This window comes from Barbus barbus (genome assembly GCF_936440315.1).
Source record: "Barbus barbus genome assembly, chromosome: 45".
NCBI lineage: Eukaryota > Metazoa > Chordata > Actinopteri > Cypriniformes > Cyprinidae > Barbus > Barbus barbus.
This window is the reverse complement of record NC_136723.1, coordinates 17,749,689-17,772,167: the sequence shown is the minus strand read 5'-3', so window position 1 is coordinate 17,772,167 and position 22,479 is coordinate 17,749,689. Positions and strand designations below refer to the sequence as shown.

At 38.4% G+C, this 22,479-nt stretch overlaps 3 protein-coding genes across 6 annotated transcripts; 2 read left to right on the top strand and 1 right to left on the bottom strand.

Annotated features, from left to right (window-relative positions):
* The first annotated feature begins 377 nt into the window (after nt 1-377).
* Nucleotides 378-3,752, top strand: LOC306863755 (uncharacterized protein). Of its 4 annotated transcripts, none has more exons than XM_079407293.1 (7): nt 378-479; nt 852-940; nt 1,028-1,072; nt 1,452-1,624; nt 1,756-1,820; nt 2,227-2,327; nt 2,595-3,752. In XM_079407293.1, the coding sequence occupies exons 2-7, from the start codon at nt 889-891 to the stop codon at nt 2,705-2,707; spliced, it is 549 nt and encodes a 182-aa protein (XP_079263419.1). In that variant the 5' UTR covers nt 378-479; nt 852-888; the 3' UTR covers nt 2,708-3,752. The 4 variants fall into 4 exon arrangements, with proteins under 4 accessions (XP_079263419.1, XP_079263422.1, XP_079263421.1 ...); XM_079407294.1 differs by having other exon boundaries at nt 385-475; nt 2,595-2,843; XM_079407296.1 differs by lacking the exon at nt 2,227-2,327 and having other exon boundaries at nt 378-475; nt 2,595-2,843.
* A 2,276-nt stretch (nt 3,753-6,028) lies between these two features.
* On the top strand, nt 6,029-16,254 carry LOC306864385 (nuclear envelope pore membrane protein POM 121-like). The gene is made up of 13 exons (XM_079408389.1): nt 6,029-6,624; nt 7,734-7,943; nt 8,157-8,321; nt 8,476-8,556; nt 8,651-8,825; nt 8,998-9,089; nt 9,398-9,477; nt 9,638-9,762; nt 9,847-9,946; nt 10,032-10,415; nt 10,642-12,009; nt 13,192-13,293; nt 13,971-16,254. Exons 1-13 carry the CDS (start codon nt 6,071-6,073, stop codon nt 14,063-14,065), a joined length of 3,531 nt encoding a protein of 1,176 aa, XP_079264515.1. The 5' UTR covers nt 6,029-6,070; the 3' UTR covers nt 14,066-16,254.
* Nucleotides 15,785-21,760, bottom strand: LOC306864386 (28S rRNA (cytosine-C(5))-methyltransferase-like). Its single transcript, XM_079408390.1, has 10 exons — nt 21,509-21,760; nt 21,008-21,127; nt 20,752-20,923; nt 19,020-19,128; nt 18,676-18,814; nt 18,461-18,576; nt 18,018-18,196; nt 17,735-17,936; nt 17,498-17,653; nt 15,785-16,607 (listed from the first exon to the last, which is right to left on the bottom strand). Exons 1-10 carry the CDS (start codon nt 21,599-21,601, stop codon nt 16,451-16,453), a joined length of 1,443 nt encoding a protein of 480 aa, XP_079264516.1. The 5' UTR covers nt 21,602-21,760; the 3' UTR covers nt 15,785-16,450.
* Nucleotides 21,761-22,479: the final 719 nt, after the last annotated feature.

The following is a 22,479-nucleotide window of genomic DNA, read 5'->3' as shown; positions in this document are numbered from 1 at the left end:
AAAAAACCTTCAGTTTGTTTTACATCTTGTTTTATGTCAAATTCTATTCACAAAGTGCCCCTGTAGTTAAGTAATTGTGAAATCACTGCATTTACTCATTATTCCACCAGTTTCCCATACATTACGATATGATTTCATTATTTTGTTTATATAATTATTAAATATATATAGGCTATATCCATAAGTTATTCATACGTTATTCATAAAGTCACAATTTAAAGTCTGAGCTGGATGCAAAAACTGCTGCCAAGATGTTGTAACAAATCTCGCGATATGATATCCCTATAGCAGATAATCTCGCGATATGACAGTTTGTATACTCAACATTCCAGATCAGTAGGTGGCGGTAATGCATCTTTTTATGCTGGTTTGGCAAAACCGCCAAAAACACCAGAAGAAGAGGAGTGAGCTGTAACGTATTTCTACAACACGAGGAGAGTTTTTTTTGCGTTTACGAATCATAAAAAATGTACTGGTGGGTAAGTATTTTATTAATGTATTTTATTTTTACTTGTTTTACTCGGAACAAAAATCCAAAAGCAAGTATAAGCACACTGTCAAGTTAAATTAAGTTTGGCTGAAGTTAGCTAGTATGCTAAAAGGTAATGTTTAATGCTAGGGCCTTTTTTAACCCTAAAAACAAACTCATCTGTGGCAAAATAAAACGTTTATGGAACTTAAAAATTGAAGTAACCACCTTTCGAATATTTTCACAGAATGTTAAAGTGTGTTTGTGTTATGAGATACATTAAAAAAATGATATATTCAGTATAGTACACACACGTGTGTGTGTGTGTATATGTATATATATATATATATATATAATTTCTATTTTTTTATTTTATTATTAGGAAAACTTCTTGAGAACCGTAAAAACAGCATTTCTTAATGATTTCTTGCCCATTGACAGCTGCATTCCGTAGAGAGAACAGAAGTGAGGGTATGTATATTTATGGTTTTTTACAGCCACTATTTTTTTCCTTTGTTAAAATGTAAATTTTCTAAAGTGTTTTACAATTTCAAATAGGTGGAACCAGACAATCAAGAAGCTCTTACCCCCTGCCATCAGCAAGTAAGGAATGTTATATGTGGTGTTTGAAACACAGGCCATTTATGGGAAATTAATTAAAGCAAAGTTTGCAAACAGTCAGTTTGTCAATCTTTTATTAGAGGTACAAGTAGTTGTTTATCAATAATCAAATGGCAATATCGATACCATTGTTTTTGTTTGCTGTCAATTCAATCTTGCTCTTGAGTTTTCAAAACTTAATTTTCAGCAGAAAACAGCAGGCAAACATGCCTGGGAAACAGCTGTCAAATAAACGCTTGAGCCTAATGCTCTGCATAAACACGCAGTGTGACTGCAAGTCTCATATTAAATTTTGTGCTTTAAGTACTCAAATGTCCAGATACGTGTAAAACGCATGTTAATGTAATGATTTCTCTATCAGGATTCCAAAGGAAAGTGTTTAGCCTGCTGTTTGGCCTAAAAGAGGAACTTCAGCAACTTGCTGCCATTCTTGACCCTGGAAAGTCGTCATCATCGTTTACGAGACTAGAGTCTGAAAGTGACCTGAAATCCTTTGAAGAGTGCATGAAAGATGACCAAAAGAAGTGGATCTGTGTAAGTTTAAAATGTGATGAGGATTTTGGGTATATTTCCAGATATACATAAATGCATATGTACGTGCACACACAGATAAGTGTTATTTAAATATCATATTACATTTCTTTTGATTGTGTTGTCACTTTTAGGTTCAGCAACTGTCCAGAGTTGGCGGAATGTCAGTCAGAGACTGTGTAAACAAAGTCATGAACAGGTATGTATTTACCTAGCATTGTGTGTTTAGCTGTGTCATATTTCAGAAATAATAACAGTAGCTACAATAATGACCCCAACCTTTGATAATACTATAATTCTGTCACACATTATATCTACTTATATAATTGCCAGTTTTTGTGTTGAAGTTTTAATGTCTGTGCTAAATCAGGCTGTTCGTAGGACTTTAAACAAGATATAAAAAACATAATGTTAGTGTAAGAAATGAATGAGTCATTACGTGTCACAAAAACTTTGGATAGGGACAGAGCACTTATTACATGATAGACTAGTGGTTGTGAAAGTGTATGTTTTAACACTGCATGCAACTGGCAAGCTGCACAGTACTGCTAATTTGCAATGCATTTTAATATTATGAAGTAAATCCTGAATTGTTTATTTCTCAGAATCATGTCAAATGCCTTAATGGCAAAATTCAACATGAGGGGTGGTGGCCAGCTGGAAAAGAAGGCATTCAAGGCTACACCTTTATATAATATAATACAAGGTAATTTGTGACACACATTGTATGTTCCTTGTGTCTTATTTATTTAAAAGACCTATTTTTATCAGAAATGTCCAAACGCATAATAAACATGTTTTTTAGTCCCAGTGTACTCATATGTCAACATCCTGTGTCATGAATTAAGTCTTCATTTTGAATTTTGAAGTCTTGTTCGACTGCATTGTACAATTAGTTTGATAAACAAAAACACTTTCTAAATAAGTGCTTGTTTAACTTCTTGCTTTTTACATTCATATTCTCTTCCCTCAGATGCTGTGAAGAGGTGGAGCCCAAATGCTACTGACTTGGAAATTGACGTAGCAATGGCGGAACACTTGAAACATGCTCCAGGAAGAGCTGGGGGTGGGGGTTATAAGAAGTAAATGGTGGTAAACCCAATGGCAAAGTTACTGAATCAGTGTTTAACCTGTTTATTGATATAATTTATAAATAAATATACATACACACAAAATATGCAATTATGTTGTGGAGCACTAAAATAAAATAGATTTTTTTTGGAAAAGAATGGTGTGTTTATACTTATATCCTGTGTTTTGTTATGTTGTTTGATTAAAAACTACACATTAATTTAAAAATACTGAAAACACAATTACCGCAGATTTGGGTAACTAAATGGCAATACTCGTAGTGTCTTGTTTGAATGTTTAATAACTGGAAGATATTATTCAAAAATGTTAAGTTCATGGTATCTTGTGGTAAAGTAAAATATTTAAGCTCACAAATAATGTGTTATTGGTTGTAAAGTACACGTGGGAAAAACATTTTATAGAAGTCCAGGTCGGACTGGACCGCTTTTGGACCTTTTTGGAACCTTAGTCAAGTTCAACAAATGTGTAAACCTCGAGACATAATGCATTTCACGATGTTAGACAATATGGTATGTGTTTATTTTATATATTAATGTACACACGTAAATTATGCAGCAGTACATATTATAAACATCCAGAAGATGACCTATTTAGACGTCCGTGGACGTCCAGAAAAGACGTGCATTTCACGGCCAGAAGACGTCAAAGACGTCGGTTCAACTTTCATTTCGGAACTATTTTTCAACCATAACGGGACGTGACGAAGGGACGTCTTTTCAACGGTCTTTACACGTCTCAATGTTTGCTGGGTTAGCACTGGAAATTCTGTATTGCTGTCTATGCCTAACCCAAATATAACATTTGTGTTTCCTTGTCTGAGGCAAGGAGGGTCATATATGAGGTGGGGTACATCTAATCAGGAAACCCAGAGGCTGTGGTCCGGGGGGAAGGGGCTTGTTTGGGGTAATTATGCTGCCCTCACACAGCGGCAGATGGTTTGGGAGGGGGACTGGGAAGAAGGTTGATCTTAGTAACAAAGCCAAAACTGGTCTGATGCAGGAAATTAGCTACAAGAAAAAATAAAGAATGTTTCCTTTGCTCTCTCTCTCTCTCTTTCACTGACTATATTCCCCTCAAAATAGTAAAAAGCTCTTTGGCCATCAAACTGATACACATATGAACAATGGAGGATCAAGAGGATGAGCGTATTTGATTAAATAGCACCTCTCAATGAGATTAAAGAGGTAGACTCGTGTGTCTGATGCAGATTTGCATAAGGGGAATGTTTTTCAGCACGTAATTGGCCTCTGCACTTCCTGGTTCAAGCTGGGCCATTAATCTGAGCCTGGCCAAGTTAAAACCATTAGACCAGCAGAAGGTCTGCACCATCTGCACTCAGCTCATAACAGAATAAGGCCAATGAAGAGAAGTGAGGGGGTGCTTGAATGAACCCAGGCCAATCTGTGTGTGTGTATACATGTATGATGAAAGCGCTCAGAGCAATAGATTCAGACCCTCCTCCTGGCAAACAGCCACACACGCACTGTCCGAAACAAACGGCTGAAGCATGCTGAATGGAAATTAGCATTTTAGGCTTTGGGTAACACACCTGCCCTTTTAAAATGTTGGAGCAGCTGGGTTACCACTGTGCTGCTTATCCAAATGCTAAGCTGATGTCAACAACAGGCCACCTGCAGTGCAGACGTTACCCATGCTCTTTTTAATCTGCCGTGGCAACAAGGTGCCATGCCCTGAGAAAGGCCTCTGTAAATTAAGACACTGCCAGGTGCATCACTTTTCCAAGCCGTCCGAGAGAATCTAATTCAGATTTTCGAACACATTTGGAGTTTATCAATTGTAAAGTGTGTTTTATTACTATGTAATCGGCCTACACATGTATAATTTGTTTAAGAATTTCATACAGTGCTCATGTTAAAGATCAACATTGATTAGGCATTGATATTATTTGTCTAAAGTAGAAAAGTTTATGTTACTCCCCTTTCAAAATAGTAGGTACAGTATGTTACTGAAGATAACTATATTTATATACAATTATATTTACATGACGTTTCAGGGTAAAAGAATAGCATCTATGGTACATGTCCAAAAATAAAAAAATTGGGGTGAAGAGAACATGCCAAACTCATTGTGGTTAGCACACATTATAGCTAAAGCTCATTCAGATGAATTTGAGCCGTCTGAAATAGGCTAATTCATGAAAAAGAGAGAATTTCAGAGGAAATGCTTTGTTTATATATTTAATTGTAGGCCTAAGTGTAATTTGTAAATGTAACCAATTATCCCACTGAATTAAATGGATTAGTTTACAGTGAAATTGTGGTGTTTTATGACCCATGTGTTTATGCTTCTAACGTGTCAACTCTTATTATTTTTATTATGTATCTTTTTCTTTACTTTCTATGTCATTACTTGTTCTAGCTTGTAAAGTTACTATTCTGGTCGATATTTAAAATGATGTGTTGCTTGAACACATTGCATTCTTATGATGAATCGTTTGTTGTTTTCCTAATTCATAAGTCGCTTTCGATAAAAGCGTCTGCAAAATGAACTGAAAAGGAAACGTAAAATGTAGGTTGTATTTTGATCGATTTGCGCCATCTAGTTGTCATTGAATTATAACCTCCAAAAGAAGAAACGGTATGTGACTACAGTCACACTTTCTTTTTTTAATGCCATACGTTTGACAATAAAACAGTAAAAAACTTTTATGCATCAATTCACATGTCAGGAGAAGGTACAAATCAAATGTAAAGAAAATCAAATGCAAGTGTACTAGAAGAGCTCTCTCCCTGTGTGTGTGTGTGTGTGTGTGTGTGTGTGTGTGTGCGTTTGTGTGTGTGTGTGTGTGGTTTTTGAAAGAAATTGCATTATTTGATCAAAAATAAAGTAACAGTAAAATTGTATTACTATTTTAATGAACTGTTTATTTATAGTTATAAATATATTTTCAATATATATATATATAAATATATTTTATATATTTTCAAACGTCATTTATTCCTGTGATAGCAAAGCTTAATTTTCAGTATCATTACTCCATTGTTCAGTGCCACATAATCCTTCAGAAATCATTATAATATGCTGATTTGAAGCTCAATGTATCTCTTTCGAGACGATTTCACTTTTCTTTATAATTCGTTTGTAGAGTTTTTTGTTTAGTTTTTTCATTATTCTCAGGGGTGAAAATGGGGGGTATTAGCAAACTATAAAACGGTGAGTACTTGAAGTCTTCGTGCCGTTATTAAATATATATTTAAATGTGTAATAAAAACAAAAATGCTAGTATTGCTTTATATTACAACGCTAGTGGGCGGTAAAACAATCGAACATCATCGAGACGTAAACAACGCGCGCGGGGAATTATGGGCTATCTTTCCTCGGCGGCGCGGTGCCGCCATGTCTCCTGAAGATAAGCGGCGGCTAGTCGTTTTCTCCGCTGCGGTGTTCTCTTTATTCCTCCTTTTACTCGTGTTGAGCTACATACCAGCTTATTTGTACATACTTTTTATCTGTGTCGTGTCTTATGTCGTTTATTTTCACAAAGCGGAGGAGTTGCAGCTCTTCGAGAGACTAGGCCTCAATCCTCGCCGTGGACTGAGCGTCCCGTCGGCTCTGCTGAGCTGGTTACCGGGCAGGACTTTGAGCGGAGTCCCGGCCGCCGGCAGAAACAAGTTACGTAAAAGTGATGCTAGTAATTCCTTCGCGTCACCCAGCGATAGACACTTTGTGGGCTCGTATTATAGAAGAGACCACACGCTCAGTGACTCTGTGTTCAGCCCTCGGGATATACTCATGGGAAGTTACCTCGCCAAGACTGAAGAAAGCCCCTCCGCAGCGGTGAGGCCAGCTGGAGGATCGGGGACTTTCATGTACCCTAGAGATCAGCTCCGGGAGAGACTCGCCCGACCTAATCATGCTGTGCACACCCCTAACAGAAGACTGTCATTCGGGTAAACACCAAATGCTTTGTCTTGTAGCTTTCTCTGTCTAAGCTCACGTGTTTTAAGGGGAATGCATTAGAGATTTTTCTGTTTACGCTCTAATAAAACACATGTAGCGTCTATCAGGATCGTGTTTGTACACGGTTGACATTCTCGGTTGTTCTAACGTGTAAGTTGTACCAGTTTTCCCTCCATGATTTGAAAATGTGGGAGTTCCTGGAGCTGGTCAGGCGCACTGCTCCTCCTACACCAGTCTGGACTCCTGACACTACACGTGTAGGGTTGCATATGCATAAAGCTCTCCACTTAACATGAAACAGCATTATGACCGCTTTGTCCTCGCACTTGCATCGCTAATGTCCTTATGTCTGCTAATACTTGGAATTGGAAACACAATGAATTAATTTTCTTTAGTCAAGGGATCAAATTTAACACTTCATTTGTTTTATTTATTTTGGAATTTGTCACCATGCTGTACTTTTCAGTCTACTTTTCAGCCTTGGTGTTTTTGGGCAAACTTGTTTCATGTTGTTCTATACCTATATGATTGACTGACTTCAGAGAAACAAAAATTTGATGTTTAGAAGGTGGTTATTTTCCATATTTCGAGATGCATGTTTCTTTCTTTGAAAGAAGTGTCTTGTGCTTATAAAAGGCTGCATTTAATTGATAAAAACAACGTATTATTGGGAAATAATATTACATTTAAAAACAACCCTCTTTTTCTGTTTGAATGTAAAATGTTATTTATTTGGTGGTCAAGAAACATTTCTTATTAATATTGAAAACAGTTTTTGTGTAATATTTTGTGGGAATGAACAAAAAAAATCTGGATTTTGTGTAGGAAGTTTAAAATAGCAGTATTTGAATTGGAGATCTTTTGTAACAATTGTCATATATAGCATCCTTGAGTAATGAAAGTGTTAATTTCTTTAATTAAAAAAAAATAAATTTTAATAAATGGGGTATAACAGGTTCCACGAAAAAAAATATTACTCTCTTTAATATTGATGATAAAAGCATTAGTAATGCAATATTTATTATTTTCTGTGAGGCTGTTTAAGGTCTTGATAAAGATCTTTTGAAGCAGTAACCTGTTGATGTTTCAATGCCATTAGGGACCCTGTGGGCACTGCAAGTCGGTTCACCGTCACCCCCCAAAGACATTACCCCCTTCAGCAGACGGGGACATCCCCCATTGGAGTGATGCCACCTGCAAACTGGGATGGTTTCAGTAAGAAGAATGTCCTCACCCAACGCAATTCACCTGCTGTTCACAGTCCGGTCATGGTGAAGATTGCCAGACCAGACCCCACTCGATCATCATTGTGAGTCACTTTAAATTCTGAAGAGTGCATGAAGTGCACCAGCAATAAAATAGCTTTTGTATTAGCCTGTAGTCTAATTAAGTCCTGTTTGGGATTATTTCTCTCATAAAGCCTTGTTTATAGCTGCCACACACAGTTGCTCCAGGATTAAATTGGAGGGCATTGTCAAGAGAAATTTGCTTTGTTAATATGTAAATGCTACATTGTTTCTAGCTTCAATCACCTGAACTCCCCTGGAGCAGTCAAATCTCCAGGTATTGGAGCCCAAACAGACCCCTGCTCCAGAGAAGCTGTTCTGAGTGTGCTCAGAGAGAGCAGGAAGAGGGAGGTTGATGAGGAGGACAGGAGTGCTTCCTCTGGCCAGAAGAGCAAAAGGAGGTATGTGATCGGCAGAAAGTGACCAAATGAAAGTCGTCACACAATCTTATTCTCTTTGAGTTTGTTAGGTTGTAACTTTCCATGGAATATAGAACTTAAAGGGTTTGCTCTTGGTTTTTGTAGTTTCAATGAATAATTCTCTTGTTCTCATCAGGCGACATGGCAGCAGTGGAAGTTCTCAGTCAGCATTTGAGCCACTTCTTGCAAATGGAGCTCCATCTCAGCTTGTGCCAAAGTAGGTGACCATACACCTTCCACTGTAATATCTGCCTATGTTAAAAATTGAGTTTTATTACATTATCTCTGCTTACGTGTCCTCTCCTCCTCAGACCTGGCAGTCTAAAGAGAGGGATGAACTCTTCTCTCAATGAAGAGTCCATTATGAAGCGGTCTCGCACCTCCTCTATCAGCTCTGTAAGTGGTGCTCCTGTTCCCAGTGGAGTGCTTGGATCTGTCCGAAATCCCATTCGCAGTTCTTACAGCTCTTTACAGGGTTATCCACAGGTATTTCATTTGACCATTTTCTCATAGTCTCATAGTGTTGCAGATTGAGGAAATGCAATAAGAAATGACTAAAATTGGTAGTTAGTGTGTATATTAATGATTATTGCTTTACGTTTTTTTGTAGTGTTGTTTTGTATTCATTGACTCAATTCCTTAAATTTTGTGTTTCCAGAGAAGAGCAGCATCCAGTCTCAGTCTTTCTCCTTTTACAAGCCCTGGAGGATCTCGGTGTCAGACTCCAGAGCGAGCTGCCAAGAAAGCAAGGTAGGAATCTTTAAATGTTCACTACCATTCATTGGTGTCCGAAAGACAAGTTTCTTGTTCATCAAGGCTGTTTTTTTTTTTTTTGTCTGTACTGTCACTGCAAAAAAGCAGGTTAAGTTAAAAATAATTTATTTTGTAAAAGTGTCTTGAGACTCATGTTTCATTCTGTTGTGCTGTGCATATTGTGTAAACACAGCTGCAAAATGCCTAATCAATGTCAGATGAGCACATAAATACTCTAGATTATACAGGGTCTGCTTAAGACATTCTTATGTTAATTTGTTCATAAAATGTTTTGTGTGCTGTAGGGAGGAAGATGCTACCTCACCAAGTTCTACATCCTTTGTGAAAATGGATAAGGTGGCAACTGACCCTGCACCTGCTACAAGTGAGGAAATGTTACCTCATTCATATAATGGATTTTCGATTTATTAACTAATTTGTTGCAACTTTATATAATGTAGCATTGATTAATGGTACAAATTAAAGATTAAATGTTTTGCACCAGGAATGCTACAAAAATTTCATTTGGAGTTTATTTCTACCAGCTAAAGTTACTCCAAAATCTGAGGCACCTGTTGCAACATCGACATCTGACTCTGGAGGTGGCAGTGGCAAACGTAAGCGCAAAATCCAGCTGGTGACCACTAACAGAGGAGATCAGATTTCTTTGGTAAGTTACAAAGCTGCTATTGATACACATTTCCACCACACATTTGCATAGTGGATATTCATCACTGTAACATTGTGTCTGCAGCCTCCACCTCCTGAACTTGGCTATACGATCACAGTGAAAGATCTAGATATGGAGAAGAAAGCAGCTCTCAGCCAGATACAGAAGGTCCTGGAGGAGCCTGGTATGTTCTCTTCACTCTCGCCTGGATTGGCTATAAATACAATGAAATGCTTGCAGCTAAATTTTTTTTTTCTTTTTTCTTCCAGAGCCAGAGATCCATCCTGCAGCCTCTGAACCCACTCCAGCTCCCGCTTTAACCCTGTTCTCTCAACCAGCTCTAACTTCTTCATCTGGGTCTGCACCTGCTGTGAGCACTGCACCCTCTCTGATTTCTCTCTCCACACCTGTGCCTAAGACCACACCAGCCACTACTACAACTCCCGCTCCAACTATCGACCTCACCATCACGGTGCCCAGTGTGGCAAGTACTGCACCCCTGACTCTCACCTCAGCCCTCTCCATCTCTACCACCCCAGCTGCCCCAACTGCTCCATCTTCAAGCATCTCAAACCCTCTCCTGGAGTCCCTGAAAAATATGAAGAATAATCCGCTTCTCAATGCTTCCACTCTAATGGGCATTACGACTGCAGGTTTGTCAATTAATTTCCACTTATTCTTTTTTTTACAGATTTGGGGTAATTGTTTTTTGTTTAGTTTTTTTGTCAGGATTGTTTGTTGGATAGAATGTTCAAAAGAACAGCACTTATTTAAAATAATATTTATTTCCATTATCAATGTGCTTTAAAAATGATTGTTTTTTAGGTTCTTGATCCATGCATTTTAACATGACCTGTATGCCTTTGTCACTCTATACAGCTCCAGCAGTGTCTGTGTCCAGTCTTTCTACACCTGCTGTAGCCCCCACAAACCCGAGCAGTGGAGTTGTCAAATCTGAGTTGGGCCCTACTGCTCTGCAGCCCTCATTCTCTACCCTGTCCTCCATATCAACACCTGCCTCCAAGCCAGCCACTTCCATGCCCTCTGCCTTTGCACAGATCCTGGCCCAACCTCTTCAACCTACATCAAGCAAGCCAGCCCTGGTCGGAGGAGGCAGCCTGTTCAGTTTGATTAAACCCGTGGCCACTCCTGCATCTGAGCCTCCTAAATCCACAGTTGCTGCACCTACGGCAACAGTCAATAGCATTAGCAACCCCCTGTCATGTGGGTTTAAGCCCATTTTCGGTGCAGCAAGCACCACGCCTGCTTCCACAGCAGAGGTCAAACCCACCCAGCCCACCTTCAAGCCTTTATTTGGCACAGCAAGTGGCATTAGTGCCTTCGGGCAGACAGCCACACCAACGACATCAACCCCTGCTCCAGCTTCACAGAACAGTGGGATGTTATTTGGTGGATTAACCAGTACCCAGCCAGCGACGGTGTCCACATCATCTGCCACCCCAACCACGCAAACTGCTTCCCGGTCTCTGTTTGGAAGCTGGACTACAACAACCACATCCGCTCCTGCCACAAACACCACGTTCCAGTTTGGAGCCACATCGACAACGACGGCCGCCCCTACGCTGAACATCAACACTGTTAATGCTAGTGGCACCACCTCTGCTTTTCAGTTTGGAGCAGCAAAACCTGCACCTGCCCCTCAGGCCCAAAGCACGTTCACTTTTGGCCAGCTGTCGGCAAACCAGAACTCCACATCAACTCCGTTTGGTGGGTTCGGCATGACCAGCAGTACCACTACATCCTCAGAGACGCCTACAACGCAAACCTCTTTTGGGAGCTCAACCTTCCCAGCATCCACACAGCAGACCCCTGCTGCTCCAAAGCCTTTCACATTTGGTGCCGGCGGTGGAAGTAGCAGCACAACACCATTCATGTTTGGAGCTGCTGCCAGCACAGCAGCGCCTGCGTTTGGGACTAACAGTCAGCCTACGTTCGGTGGAGCTGGCTTCTCTTTTGGAAACACCACCACCCCTTCTGCGGCTCCTGTCTTTGGGGCCTCCACACAGACTGCGCCTCCTCTCCCTGCCCCAGCTTCTACATTCACCTTTGGAGGGGCGTCAGCAGCCACTCAGAACCCTGCTCTGAGTACTCCGGCACCTCCTGCTTCTGGAGGGTTTAATTTTGGGGCGTCGCACTCAGCTACACCGTTTGGAACCCCTGCGCCTGCAGCTCAAACGCCAGGGTTTTCCTTTGGAGCCAACAATACTGACAACAAGCCTGCTTTTGGTAAGTCTTTTTCTATTGAGAAAGGTCAGGGAGGTTGTATTTGACATTGATAGATTGCAGTGGCTGATGCAGTGGCTGATTTTTTTATTTATATATATATATATATATATATATATATATATATATATATATATATATATATATATATATATATATATATATATATATATATAATATTTCTCACATATCAGCACTGGCCATCAAAAAAAAAAACAAGTATTGGTTTATATCAACACTAGTGTGTATATGTAAGAGAGAGAGATATAGGCAATTATTTTGTGAACACAACACAGTAAAAACTGTGGTGAAACTACACTAATAAACTACATAATCATTGCTATTTTGTAATCAAGCAGTGTGTTTATTTATATTTGGTTCATATTTTGTTTGAATACATCATGACAAGACCAGATAAAACCAGTGTGTAACTGCAGTTCCTGTTCCAGTTCTCTTTGGTCCTGTATATTGGGTAGCATTTACTCCTTTTCCTCCCACAGATGCTCCACCCAGCAGTTACCTGTATTACCAGATTTTGTCAAGCATGCAAAAACATGTATACTGTAAATTGTTCAAAATTAGCAGTAACTTGCCTTTTGTGCTCCTGATTTGTGTCTGACCAGAGGTTATGATCTAGAATATAAGTACGTTGCAAGATTAGTTTTTTACTGCACTTCTTGCACTGTTCTCATCTATCACCCTAACAGGCACAATGTTAAAAAATTAAATGTAGTGATTTAGGCTGTTGTGCTGCCCAGGTTTTATTAGAATTTATTTTGTACAGGAAATTACCTGAAATTTATTTAGCATCAAGTAGGATGTTATGTTCATTATTCAATGACTGATAACAAGAACAAGCTGGGCGGTTTAAGTGGCGTTTCATATTTCTAAAATTCTAACTATTTAACTAAACATTTAGTTATTAAAATTAAATTAAACTGAAAAAATATGAAAATTAAAGCTAATTCAAAACCTTAAATACTTGTATATAAATAATTCTAAAATGACACTAAATGATTTCACTTAAAACCAGAGTATGACAGCATAGTGTATGCTCTGTACAGTGGTTAGTATTTTGTATTTAGACTTGGTTAGCAGTAAGTGGATGAGTTATTTATTGATTTGGACTAAACCCAGTAAAGCAGTGAATATTACACTCTTCTTGTCTGTCCTGTGTTGTCTTAGGAACATCAACTCCTGCTTTTGGCCAGGCATCTACAGGAATGTCAATGCCATTTGGCAGTCCTGGGACCCCAGGATTTGGAGCAATGGGTGCCTCACCGTTTGGTAAAATACAGTCACTTCTAGAGTTTTAAAGGGGTCATATGATGTTGCTAAAAAGAATATTGTTTTATGTATTTGGTGTAATGCAATATGTTTACGCGGTTTGAGGTTCAAAAAAACACGTTATTTTCCACATAACATTATTGTTGCTCCTCTATGCTCCGCCTTTCTTAAACGCGCCACTTTTTTACAAAGCTCATCGTTCTGAGAAGTGAGATGTGCTCTGATTGGCCAGCTATCCAGTGCATTGCGATTTCTAGTTGTTTACTCATTTGGAAGGCCAAACAAAGTACTTTTGCTGTCACAATTAGAAACGGTGTCTCCACGACATGGTGCCGGCGGCAGCAACAATACTACAGCGAGAATAAAAGTTACGCCGCCTTTCATTGCGTATACGTTTGGGCGGTGTTATGCAAATCTTCCCATACCGTGACGTAGACATGTGGGGGCGTGTTTAAATGAGCCATTTTAGGGGGGCGTGGCCGAGTCTTAACTTTTATGAAGAATATCTCTTTGGTTTTGAGACTTTAGTCTTTGCAACTTCAGGGATCTTATCTATGCACAAACAGCTTGTAACACTCCAAAGACAAAGAAAAACATGAAATCGCATCATATGACCTCTTTAAATAATATTGCACAATAGCTCCCTCCATCTTATAAATATGTTTGAATCCTTTTAGGTGCTTCACCAGCCGCCTTCTCTATTGGAACAGGCTCAAAGACCTCTGGGGCTCGGCGATTACAAGCACGCAGACAGCACCCAAGGAAGAAGTAACGTGGCTGATGTGAGTCCTGTCCCTTTCATTATTGTCGTCTGGACTCTGCAACTACTCCTCCGGCTGTCCCACCTGCCCCAGACACTGCTGCTACTGCTGCTGGTCCAAACACAACAAGGCTGTCAGTCAGACCTCATCTCTACAACCCTCCAGACTGCCAGGGCTGGTCAGGCGTGTAGGATCAAGGCTCATGGGGTGTAGATTTTAGAGTACCGGGCAGCCCGTCTCTGCTGTTGGTTGCGCCCACCGAGACTCATCACGACCACGCTAATGGAGTCTGTAAATGTCTGGTGTTGGGGAAGGATGGCGAACAGGAGCGAATTATACTTGAAACAAAAAGAGACTTTCAAATCTGGACTCACACATGATTTCAGTCCAGGCCTGTTGAAAGGTCTTATTTTTTACTCTTTTGTTTGAGTAGTCAAATGTTCTTTATTTTGGGTTCAGTGAATACACTTTTTTTTTTTTTTTCGAGATTAGTGTAGATTTGTCATGCTTTTTCATCATGCTTAGCAGAATCTTTTTTTTGTTAAGCCTTCAAAGCATGAATATTTTACCAGTTTCATTTAGAAAAATGTTTTTTACCTGAGTGAGCTGTATAATAAACAATTGAATTTTACATTGCTTTTTCTGCACGTTCCTTTAAGAGGAGCACTGTTTTCCCGCATCTGTTATCACACATTGGTCGTCTGTCCAAAGCTGATGTTTTTAGTGTGACACACCATGCCCTGTTTTACTACCTCTCCATTTTAAAGAGCACCTGTTTCCCAGCTGAGCTCATTCGATCTACTGTTAGTTATGCTCTGAGTAATTAAAATCAGCAATTAACACAAACATGTAGGCAAAACCACAATGCTATAGCTGTTGCATCTGCCATCAGTGTGTATTTCACTGTCAGGCACTGGATGTAGCTCTTTTTTTTTTTAACACCCATTCATTGTTCTGTGTGCCTTAGTGTGTTTTGCTTCTGGTTACATATTATGGATGATGTCAGATTTGTACTCTGAGAAATGGATGCCTGTTCTTTCATTATAATGCTTTTCAAAAGAATATGAGAATCTCTCAACTTCAATTATTTTTGATTACTGACTAAAGAGTCCAATTTCAAACTCGGTAGAAGTGCATACTTGCGTTCGAATATTCTTTGGAAACATTTGACTGAGTGATCAAATGAAATGCAAAAAATAACTCTAAAGTGCCCCCAAAATGTGTGAATTTCAGGAGCATAGAGAATGCGGCATTTGCATTGCTGAATGTTGGTTTCAAAATCATTTTGCCCATTTTTAGATTTGATTTAAACTAGAGAGGCTTAAATGCTATTTATTTTTTAAAGTTGGCCTTTTTCGTTCGTTCTTTCTTCAAATGTGCATGAAAACCATTACTGAATTTTTGTATGAACCATTCTTGGCTTTGTATGAAATCTATGGTTTGTGCATGCTTGTGATGCGTTTTAAAATATCAAGATATAGCAAATACTCAACCTGCGTTTGAAACGGCATGTCTTTAGAAGGTTCCTGGACCAGCATCTGTTGGGAAATGCAGTTAAGACATTATGTAGACAGCCGATACCTGAAGATTTGAAGTCTTAACATGTTCTCAGGTCTGTTAAGTGAAAGAGCTGTATAGTATAATGTTTTTAGTCAGTATACGATGTTGTATATCCACAAAACGTTGGATGTAATTAGTATTTCAATGCACAAATATGGAAGCACAAAAACACCAGTTTATTGTATTTTATTTGGTTTACCCTTCATTCTTTGACCTGAAAAATCCAGTGAATTGGGGACAGCAGTAGTTTTTACAACAATGTAGCCTATCTCAGTCCCCCTTTGCATGGCTTTTCTCTTAACAACATAATTTGTAATCACATTTTTGAAGTTTCCAGGCTTTCTGTTTATTAGAAAGCCGTACCAAATACAAGTGAGATGTGTAGACTGTTGAGAAAATGAGATGTGTGTTGAGATGAGAGCTGGATTTCTCACGCTATGAATGTTTGAGAGCAGTTGTACCTAGTTGTATGTTTTTCAGACATTGCTGTTCGAGAATGCTCAGTTTGTGTGTACATGACCATTCCCACTAACCCTCAAAGCGAGAATGGAGTTCTGAATGAAGCGGCACACAGATTGTGTTGTGTCTGCATAAATGCTCTGATAACGACATGCTGGTTTCCAATAAAAGTGTAAAGTTGATTTGCTGTGGATCTTAATTATGCTCATCAGTGGTGTTCAATGCACGACGGATAGTTCAAACATTTTGAAATAATAAATCTGAGGGTGTGACTTCAAACTATTTATATCATTCATCACATTTCAATAAAAGCAAGAGTCAGTTTTTCAGTGGTAATATATAGCTGAGAAGAGATGATTTTCAAGTCCTCTATAACTTCAGGATTCTTGCTTTTTGTGCTTCTTTCTGTTTCTCCTCCTTTTCTTCTTTGAGACCGGATTTGTCGGTTGCTCGTCTGCGGTCTCGGTGTTCTCTTGTTCCTCATCAGATGGATGTGTGTCCTGCTTTCCCTCACCACCAGACGGCAATGTTGTGCTGTGACGATAACAAAACCATAGTCAAAAAGTAAACTGGTATTAAAATAATATTTAGTATTTAGGACAGTATTTTCATTGTAACATTTTCAGGACAATTAAAAAGATTCTTATGTAATGTGAAAAAAGACGTTATTTAAATAGTAATACATGTATAAAGGGTCAGTAAGATTTTACGCACAGCTGTTTTCAACATTGATAATCAGAAATGTTTCTTCAGCAGCAAATCAGCATATTAGAATGATTTCTGAAGGATCATGTGATGCTAAAGACTGGAGTAATGATGCTAAAAATTCAGCGTTGCATCACAGAAATAAATTACATTTTATAATATATTCAAATAGAAAAGAGGTATTTTATATATGTATTAATATTCACAATCTTGCTGTTTTTACTGTATTTTTGATCAAATAAATGCAGCCTTAGTAGACATAAGAGACTTGCATAATTTTCAAAATCTGACCCTAAACTTTTTTACAATAGTGTACTTATTCATTCATTTTGACAAGATAGTACTGCTTTTAATTTAAGCTGTTATAATTAAAAACAGTTTGCATCTGAATGGCAGGATTCTCATATGCCTGTATTATAGTAATGGGTAATCAATCAGAGTCGCAATTGATAAGGAGATTTACAAACTCAAAATTTCTAAATGGTCCACAAAAATGTCTATTTTTTTCATGCAAAGTGTTGTTTTGTTTCTTTTTATTATTGGGTGAAATATGAGCTACACAAGTTTTGGATGCTCATAAAGGCAAATGTATTTCTATTTTTCAAACTTTAGTAGCATATCACAGGTTTAGAAAAACAAAAAAGATAAACGTTATATAAAAGTTATATAAAGGATATATAACTAGTTGCTTCAGACATAGTAGCAGTCATCAGACTTACATGATTGGGAGGTTTTCTTCATGTGTCTGCAGGGGTCGTCTCTCCAGCATGGCCACAAAGAAGCCATGAGTGCGCGTTTTTGCTGTGCTGGCACGAAGGCACTGGGTGAAAGGCTCATGACCCCTCTCAGGCCAGTTTGGAAGAAGATGGACTAGTCTACAAGCAAAGACAAACCAAAAAAAAAAATTCTAATAATGTCCTCATACTGTGAAGCAAATCTGAAGCGAGTTTCTTGACCTGAATCCAGGGTTCTGCTGTAAGCAGGCCGACACAACCTCCTCGTTCTCCTGTGAGTGAATGGAGCAGGTGGAATAGACGACACGCTGTACCTGAGGGAACTGCAGTGCGTGGTTGAGACAGCCCAGCTGAAATGTAGCCAGCGCCTGCAGACGCCCCTCATCCTGTAGCTCTGAGACCTCATCCCGCAAACAAACCATCCCTGAGACAGACAAGCACACGTCTAAATGGCCATATCTAAAAGTATTGCTGATGCAAAGATTCCTTTAAACACAATAATTACCTGATCCACTGCAGGAGGGGTCCAGAAGGATGTTCTCGACTTCCTTGTATTCTGAGCTCTGTGGATCTACTTTCAGGAAATCCTGATTGGCCAGCTGATAACATGTGACCCCGGCACGAAGGAGAAGAGTGCTCATAGTGGACAGACGTTTTGCATCAAGATCAAATGCAAACAACTTCCTGTTGTACATTTAATAAAAATAATCAATTAAAATACAAAATATATTATATAATTCAAATATAAATAAAAGAATGTATATATTTGTGTGTGTGTGTATATATATATATTCAATATATACACACACAAGCATTTTATATATATATATATATATATATATATATATATATATATATATATATATATATATATATATATACACATACACAGTTTTAATAATTATGTCCAGACCCTTATTCTTCAGTATTAGATATGACATTAAATACCCTTTATTTTTCATTAAGGCAGCTAGATGGCTGGTTTTGTTCCCTGGAGCTGCACAAGCATCAATGACGTGGCTGCCAGCTCGAGGGTTTAGGAGAAAAGCAGGAAGACAGCTGGCCTACAGAAACATTTCAACATGAACAGACAGTGAAATAGCATGAGATTATATTAATTTCATATTTTGCAAACTGTAGGTAGGTGTGGTATAACGTTCTACCTTGTCCTGCAGTATAATGTGTCCTGCTTTATAAAGGAAGTGATCATGAAAGTCAGTTTTTGCACTGAAAACCAGAAGATCTTGGAGATGAAGATCACACAAGAATGTCTTCCCAGACAGACGATCGAGATCCTCAAGCCTGGGACGATGAAACGGGAAATAATGGTTAAAAATAAATAAATAAATTATATATATATATATATATATATATATATATATCTCTCTCTTTGGAAATGCACTGTTAAAGAACTAGTTCAAGCAACATTCAGTCATCATTTACTTTCATGTCATTCTAAAGCTGGAAGCTGGATAATTTACAAAATGACGTGCAGAGGATAACTTACTGACTTAAAGTTCCTTGATATGAAAATCCCTCTCTTTTTAAATAGTCAATGACATCATGAAGAGTGGTTTTCAGAGTGTTCACTCGCACATAGCGTGGAATCACATCATCTGAAGAAACACAACATAAAACTGAACTTTTCCAAAATCTACAAATAGCAGAATATGCAGTGGTCTTGATATCTATATCTATTTATCGATCTATACAAATCTTATAATATGTAGTATTACCACAGAAAAAAATGACAGGTTCTGTCATGAAACTCTAGATGGCGCAGGTTGATAGGTCCTTAAAGGGGTCATATGATGTGATTTATTCTTTTCCTTTTCTTTAGTGTGTTATGTAGCTGTTTGTGCATGTATAAGATCTGCAGAGTTACAAAGTCTCCCACAAAAGGATTTATTCTATCTAAAAGAGAAGGCTGATCCAGACCGGGCTAAAACGCCTCATTAAAACACACCCCCACATGTCTACGTAATGATGTGGAAATATTTGCGTAATGCCGCCCAAATGTTCATGCAAAGAAAGAAGGCGTAGTTTCAGTGATGCAGCCATGTCAGGGAGACGCTATGTGTTTCTATGTGAAAGCAAAAGCATATTATTTGGCCTTCCAAAAGTAGATGCAATTAGGAATCATTGGTTAAGATTTGTTTACAACAGAACAGCACAACCCAAATGTTCGAAATTTGAGCTACGCATTTTATGGATGACAGTTTCGTGAACCTAGTAGAGTACAAGGCTGGCTGTGCACAAAGCTATTTCTAAAAAAAAAAGGGGTCATTTCCGACTTTGCTATGACAATCTGGTGCTTCTGAATCAGCGACTGTAAGTATGTTTTGTTATTAGTTTAAGTATTTGCTATTGACTGTTCAAATGCAGAGTTTTGCACGTAACGCGTCGTGTGTGTGTGTGTGTGTGTGTGAGGGGAACAAGGTCACATCACAGCGGAGTGTACAGCCCATCAGAAATCATTTTAACTTGTGTACTGCAAATACATACGAGCATCATCACTGTCTGTCACGTGACTCTGTTCTCCTTTCGGCCTTGAACTGATGCTAAAACTAACTTGAAAGCTGAAGCTCACGATTATGGTAAGGGGCGTTACATTTCCGATGCGCACTTGTGGTGTTTGGCCCATCACAATGCACAGGGTCAGTTGGCCAATCAGAGCAGACAGTGCTTGTCAGAAGGAGGGGCTTTGTAGAAAACGACACGTTTGAGAGAGGCGGGGCATAGAGGACCTACAATAATGTACAGTGTTTTTTGAACATTAAAGCATGTCAACATATTCTGTTACACCAAATACACAAAATAATGATCTTTAAAATCATCATATGGATGCTTTAACACAAACTGACGATATTCACATCGTTAAACTACTTGGCACAAGCTGATTGGTTCATGTTGCATACGCAGCTTGCTGTTTTACACTTAAATGGCTAATGGTTAATGGCTATTCACTAGAGCAGTTTGCAGCACACTTTCAGAGTTCCTCAGAAACCCTTCCCCTTCCCCAGCTCCACCTGTATAGATATGCTACAGGTTATTTTATATGCTATTTGTGCAGCAGCAGCAATAATCTACAACTACAGCAATAACCAGCAGCAGCAACGTAGCAGATCTATTCTGCAAACACCAAATCCATTATCATGCTAAAATCTTCTGAGTTGTCATGACAGAATTGATATTAAGACCACTACATTATAATATGTAACATCCAAATAATTGATTACCCTGAGTCTGCTGGAAACTGGAGGGCAGCAGGTCTCGATTTCGACTGACTTTTCTCTTGACTTTGATTCTTGCCAAGGCAGCTTGTAGTCTGGAGTGATGCTTTAACATCATCGTCTTCCAGGTACCTCCACATTTCAGTCCGTGACCAATGAGCAGGTCATACACCAGCACCTGTTTTACACACATGACACATCTATGATGCACCACAGACAGACATGGGGTTTTATAGGTGAGGATTACCGTAGCGCTGTCTACCTCAGCTAAATGAATCCTCAGTTTTGTTTCTTTCAGAAGCTTGGTGCTGTTGATGACCTCCTGCAGAACTGAAGAGTATTTCTGTGTCTCACACACAAGAGCAAAGAGCTGCTTGATATTCTGATGAATAGACAAAAACAATGTCTTCTTAAGAGTGAAATGAGCGAGAAGTCTATCATAAAAAAAAGATTACATTTTTGAACACATGACAGTCTACAGAGAGTGAAACAAGCTATCTCTCCCAACAGTTTTAGCAAACGTAAGTGTACTTGCTTACCAAGAATACAACAGTTTCAGTAAAATGCTCGCTTGAGGTGCAATATGACACACGTGTGAAGAAAACCAGGAACATATAATTTGTAAAACAGAATATTTTACTGTAATTTACCCCACTTAAGCTGGAATTTTGTTAAATTAAGCCATATTTGTTATGTAAACACCCAGTTACGCCCCATGTGATTTAATTATAGAAGTCTGAGGTACACATATATCAGTACTTACTTGAAATTTACTGTCGTAAACCAGAGTTTTCACTGCACCTTTTTTCTGCTCCACTTTCTCAAGAATCTCTGCCGCTTTCATGTAAAGCGCCATGATTAAAATAACACTGGCGCTTTATACAGTACACACTTAACCTTAAACAACTAATTTTAACAAGTTAACAAGTCAATTTCCCTTACTATTATGGAGCCGATACACTACCCACGTTTTCATATTTGCCTGGTTAGATTTCGCAACGTTTTTCGACAGTACGGAATGTCTTACGATAACTGTAGTGCTAATGAATGTCCACTAGGGTGAGGCAAAGACATTTTAACAACTAATCTGATTATTTAAACCGATTTAAACTAAGATATTCTAAAAAAAAAATGTCTCCATTATGAACCATGCAGGTTTTCCTTTTTATTTTATTTAGCCCCACCCAAGTCTCTCACACAAATACGAATTGCTAATTACTAAATGCATTCAGAACAACTGAAACCCATCGAGCATCCTCAGTCACGTGTGAATGATCCTGTTTTTGCATCCACTTTAATTCCATTTGAAGACAGCCATTGACATCTCTAGTGAGTTTCACTTAAAGCAATTATCATATAAAATAACAATCAGAAAAAAATGCATTTCAAGTTTGCGTGTGTGTTTTGTGTCATATTTAATACATCAGGTTTTTATGGCTCACATATTATGATACAGTGAGATATGGAGCTCATTTACCTCAATTTTATTCAGAGGCCCACAGATATGCAATTTGATGCAGATGTAATATATGGCCAAAAAGTAAAATGGAAATTCCATATAGCTTGTAAATAAAAGCGATAGATTAGTGCAGTATAGTAACTATTTACTACATAACATTCATATAAATATCAATAGTTGTCACTCTCAATAATATCTCTTCGTAAGATAATGCTAAGTTTTATGGCTCTGTGGTTTTAATTAAAATGCAATACCATCATGATTGAGAGATGTAC

Coding starts and splice junctions, on each gene's coding strand:
- LOC306863755 (XM_079407293.1), top strand. CDS start 889: ATGATTTCTTGCCCATTGACAGCTGCATTCCGTAGAGAGAACAGAAGT. Junction 941..1,027: donor TAGAGAGAACAGAAGTGAGG/GTATGTATATTT, acceptor AATTTCAAATAG/GTGGAACCAGACAATCAAGA. Junction 1,625..1,755: donor ACCAAAAGAAGTGGATCTGT/GTAAGTTTAAAA, acceptor TGTCACTTTTAG/GTTCAGCAACTGTCCAGAGT.
- LOC306864385 (XM_079408389.1), top strand. CDS start 6,071: ATGTCTCCTGAAGATAAGCGGCGGCTAGTCGTTTTCTCCGCTGCGGTG. Junction 9,763..9,846: donor GAGGAGATCAGATTTCTTTG/GTAAGTTACAAA, acceptor TTGTGTCTGCAG/CCTCCACCTCCTGAACTTGG. Junction 9,947..10,031: donor GAAGGTCCTGGAGGAGCCTG/GTATGTTCTCTT, acceptor TTTTTCTTCCAG/AGCCAGAGATCCATCCTGCA.
- LOC306864386 (XM_079408390.1), bottom strand. CDS start 21,601: ATGGCGCTTTACATGAAAGCGGCAGAGATTCTTGAGAAAGTGGAGCAG. Junction 20,924..21,007: donor TGAGGATTCATTTAGCTGAG/GTAGACAGCGCT, acceptor TGTGTAAAACAG/GTGCTGGTGTATGACCTGCT. Junction 18,197..18,460: donor GCCTTAATGAAAAATAAAGG/GTATTTAATGTC, acceptor AATGTACAACAG/GAAGTTGTTTGCATTTGATC.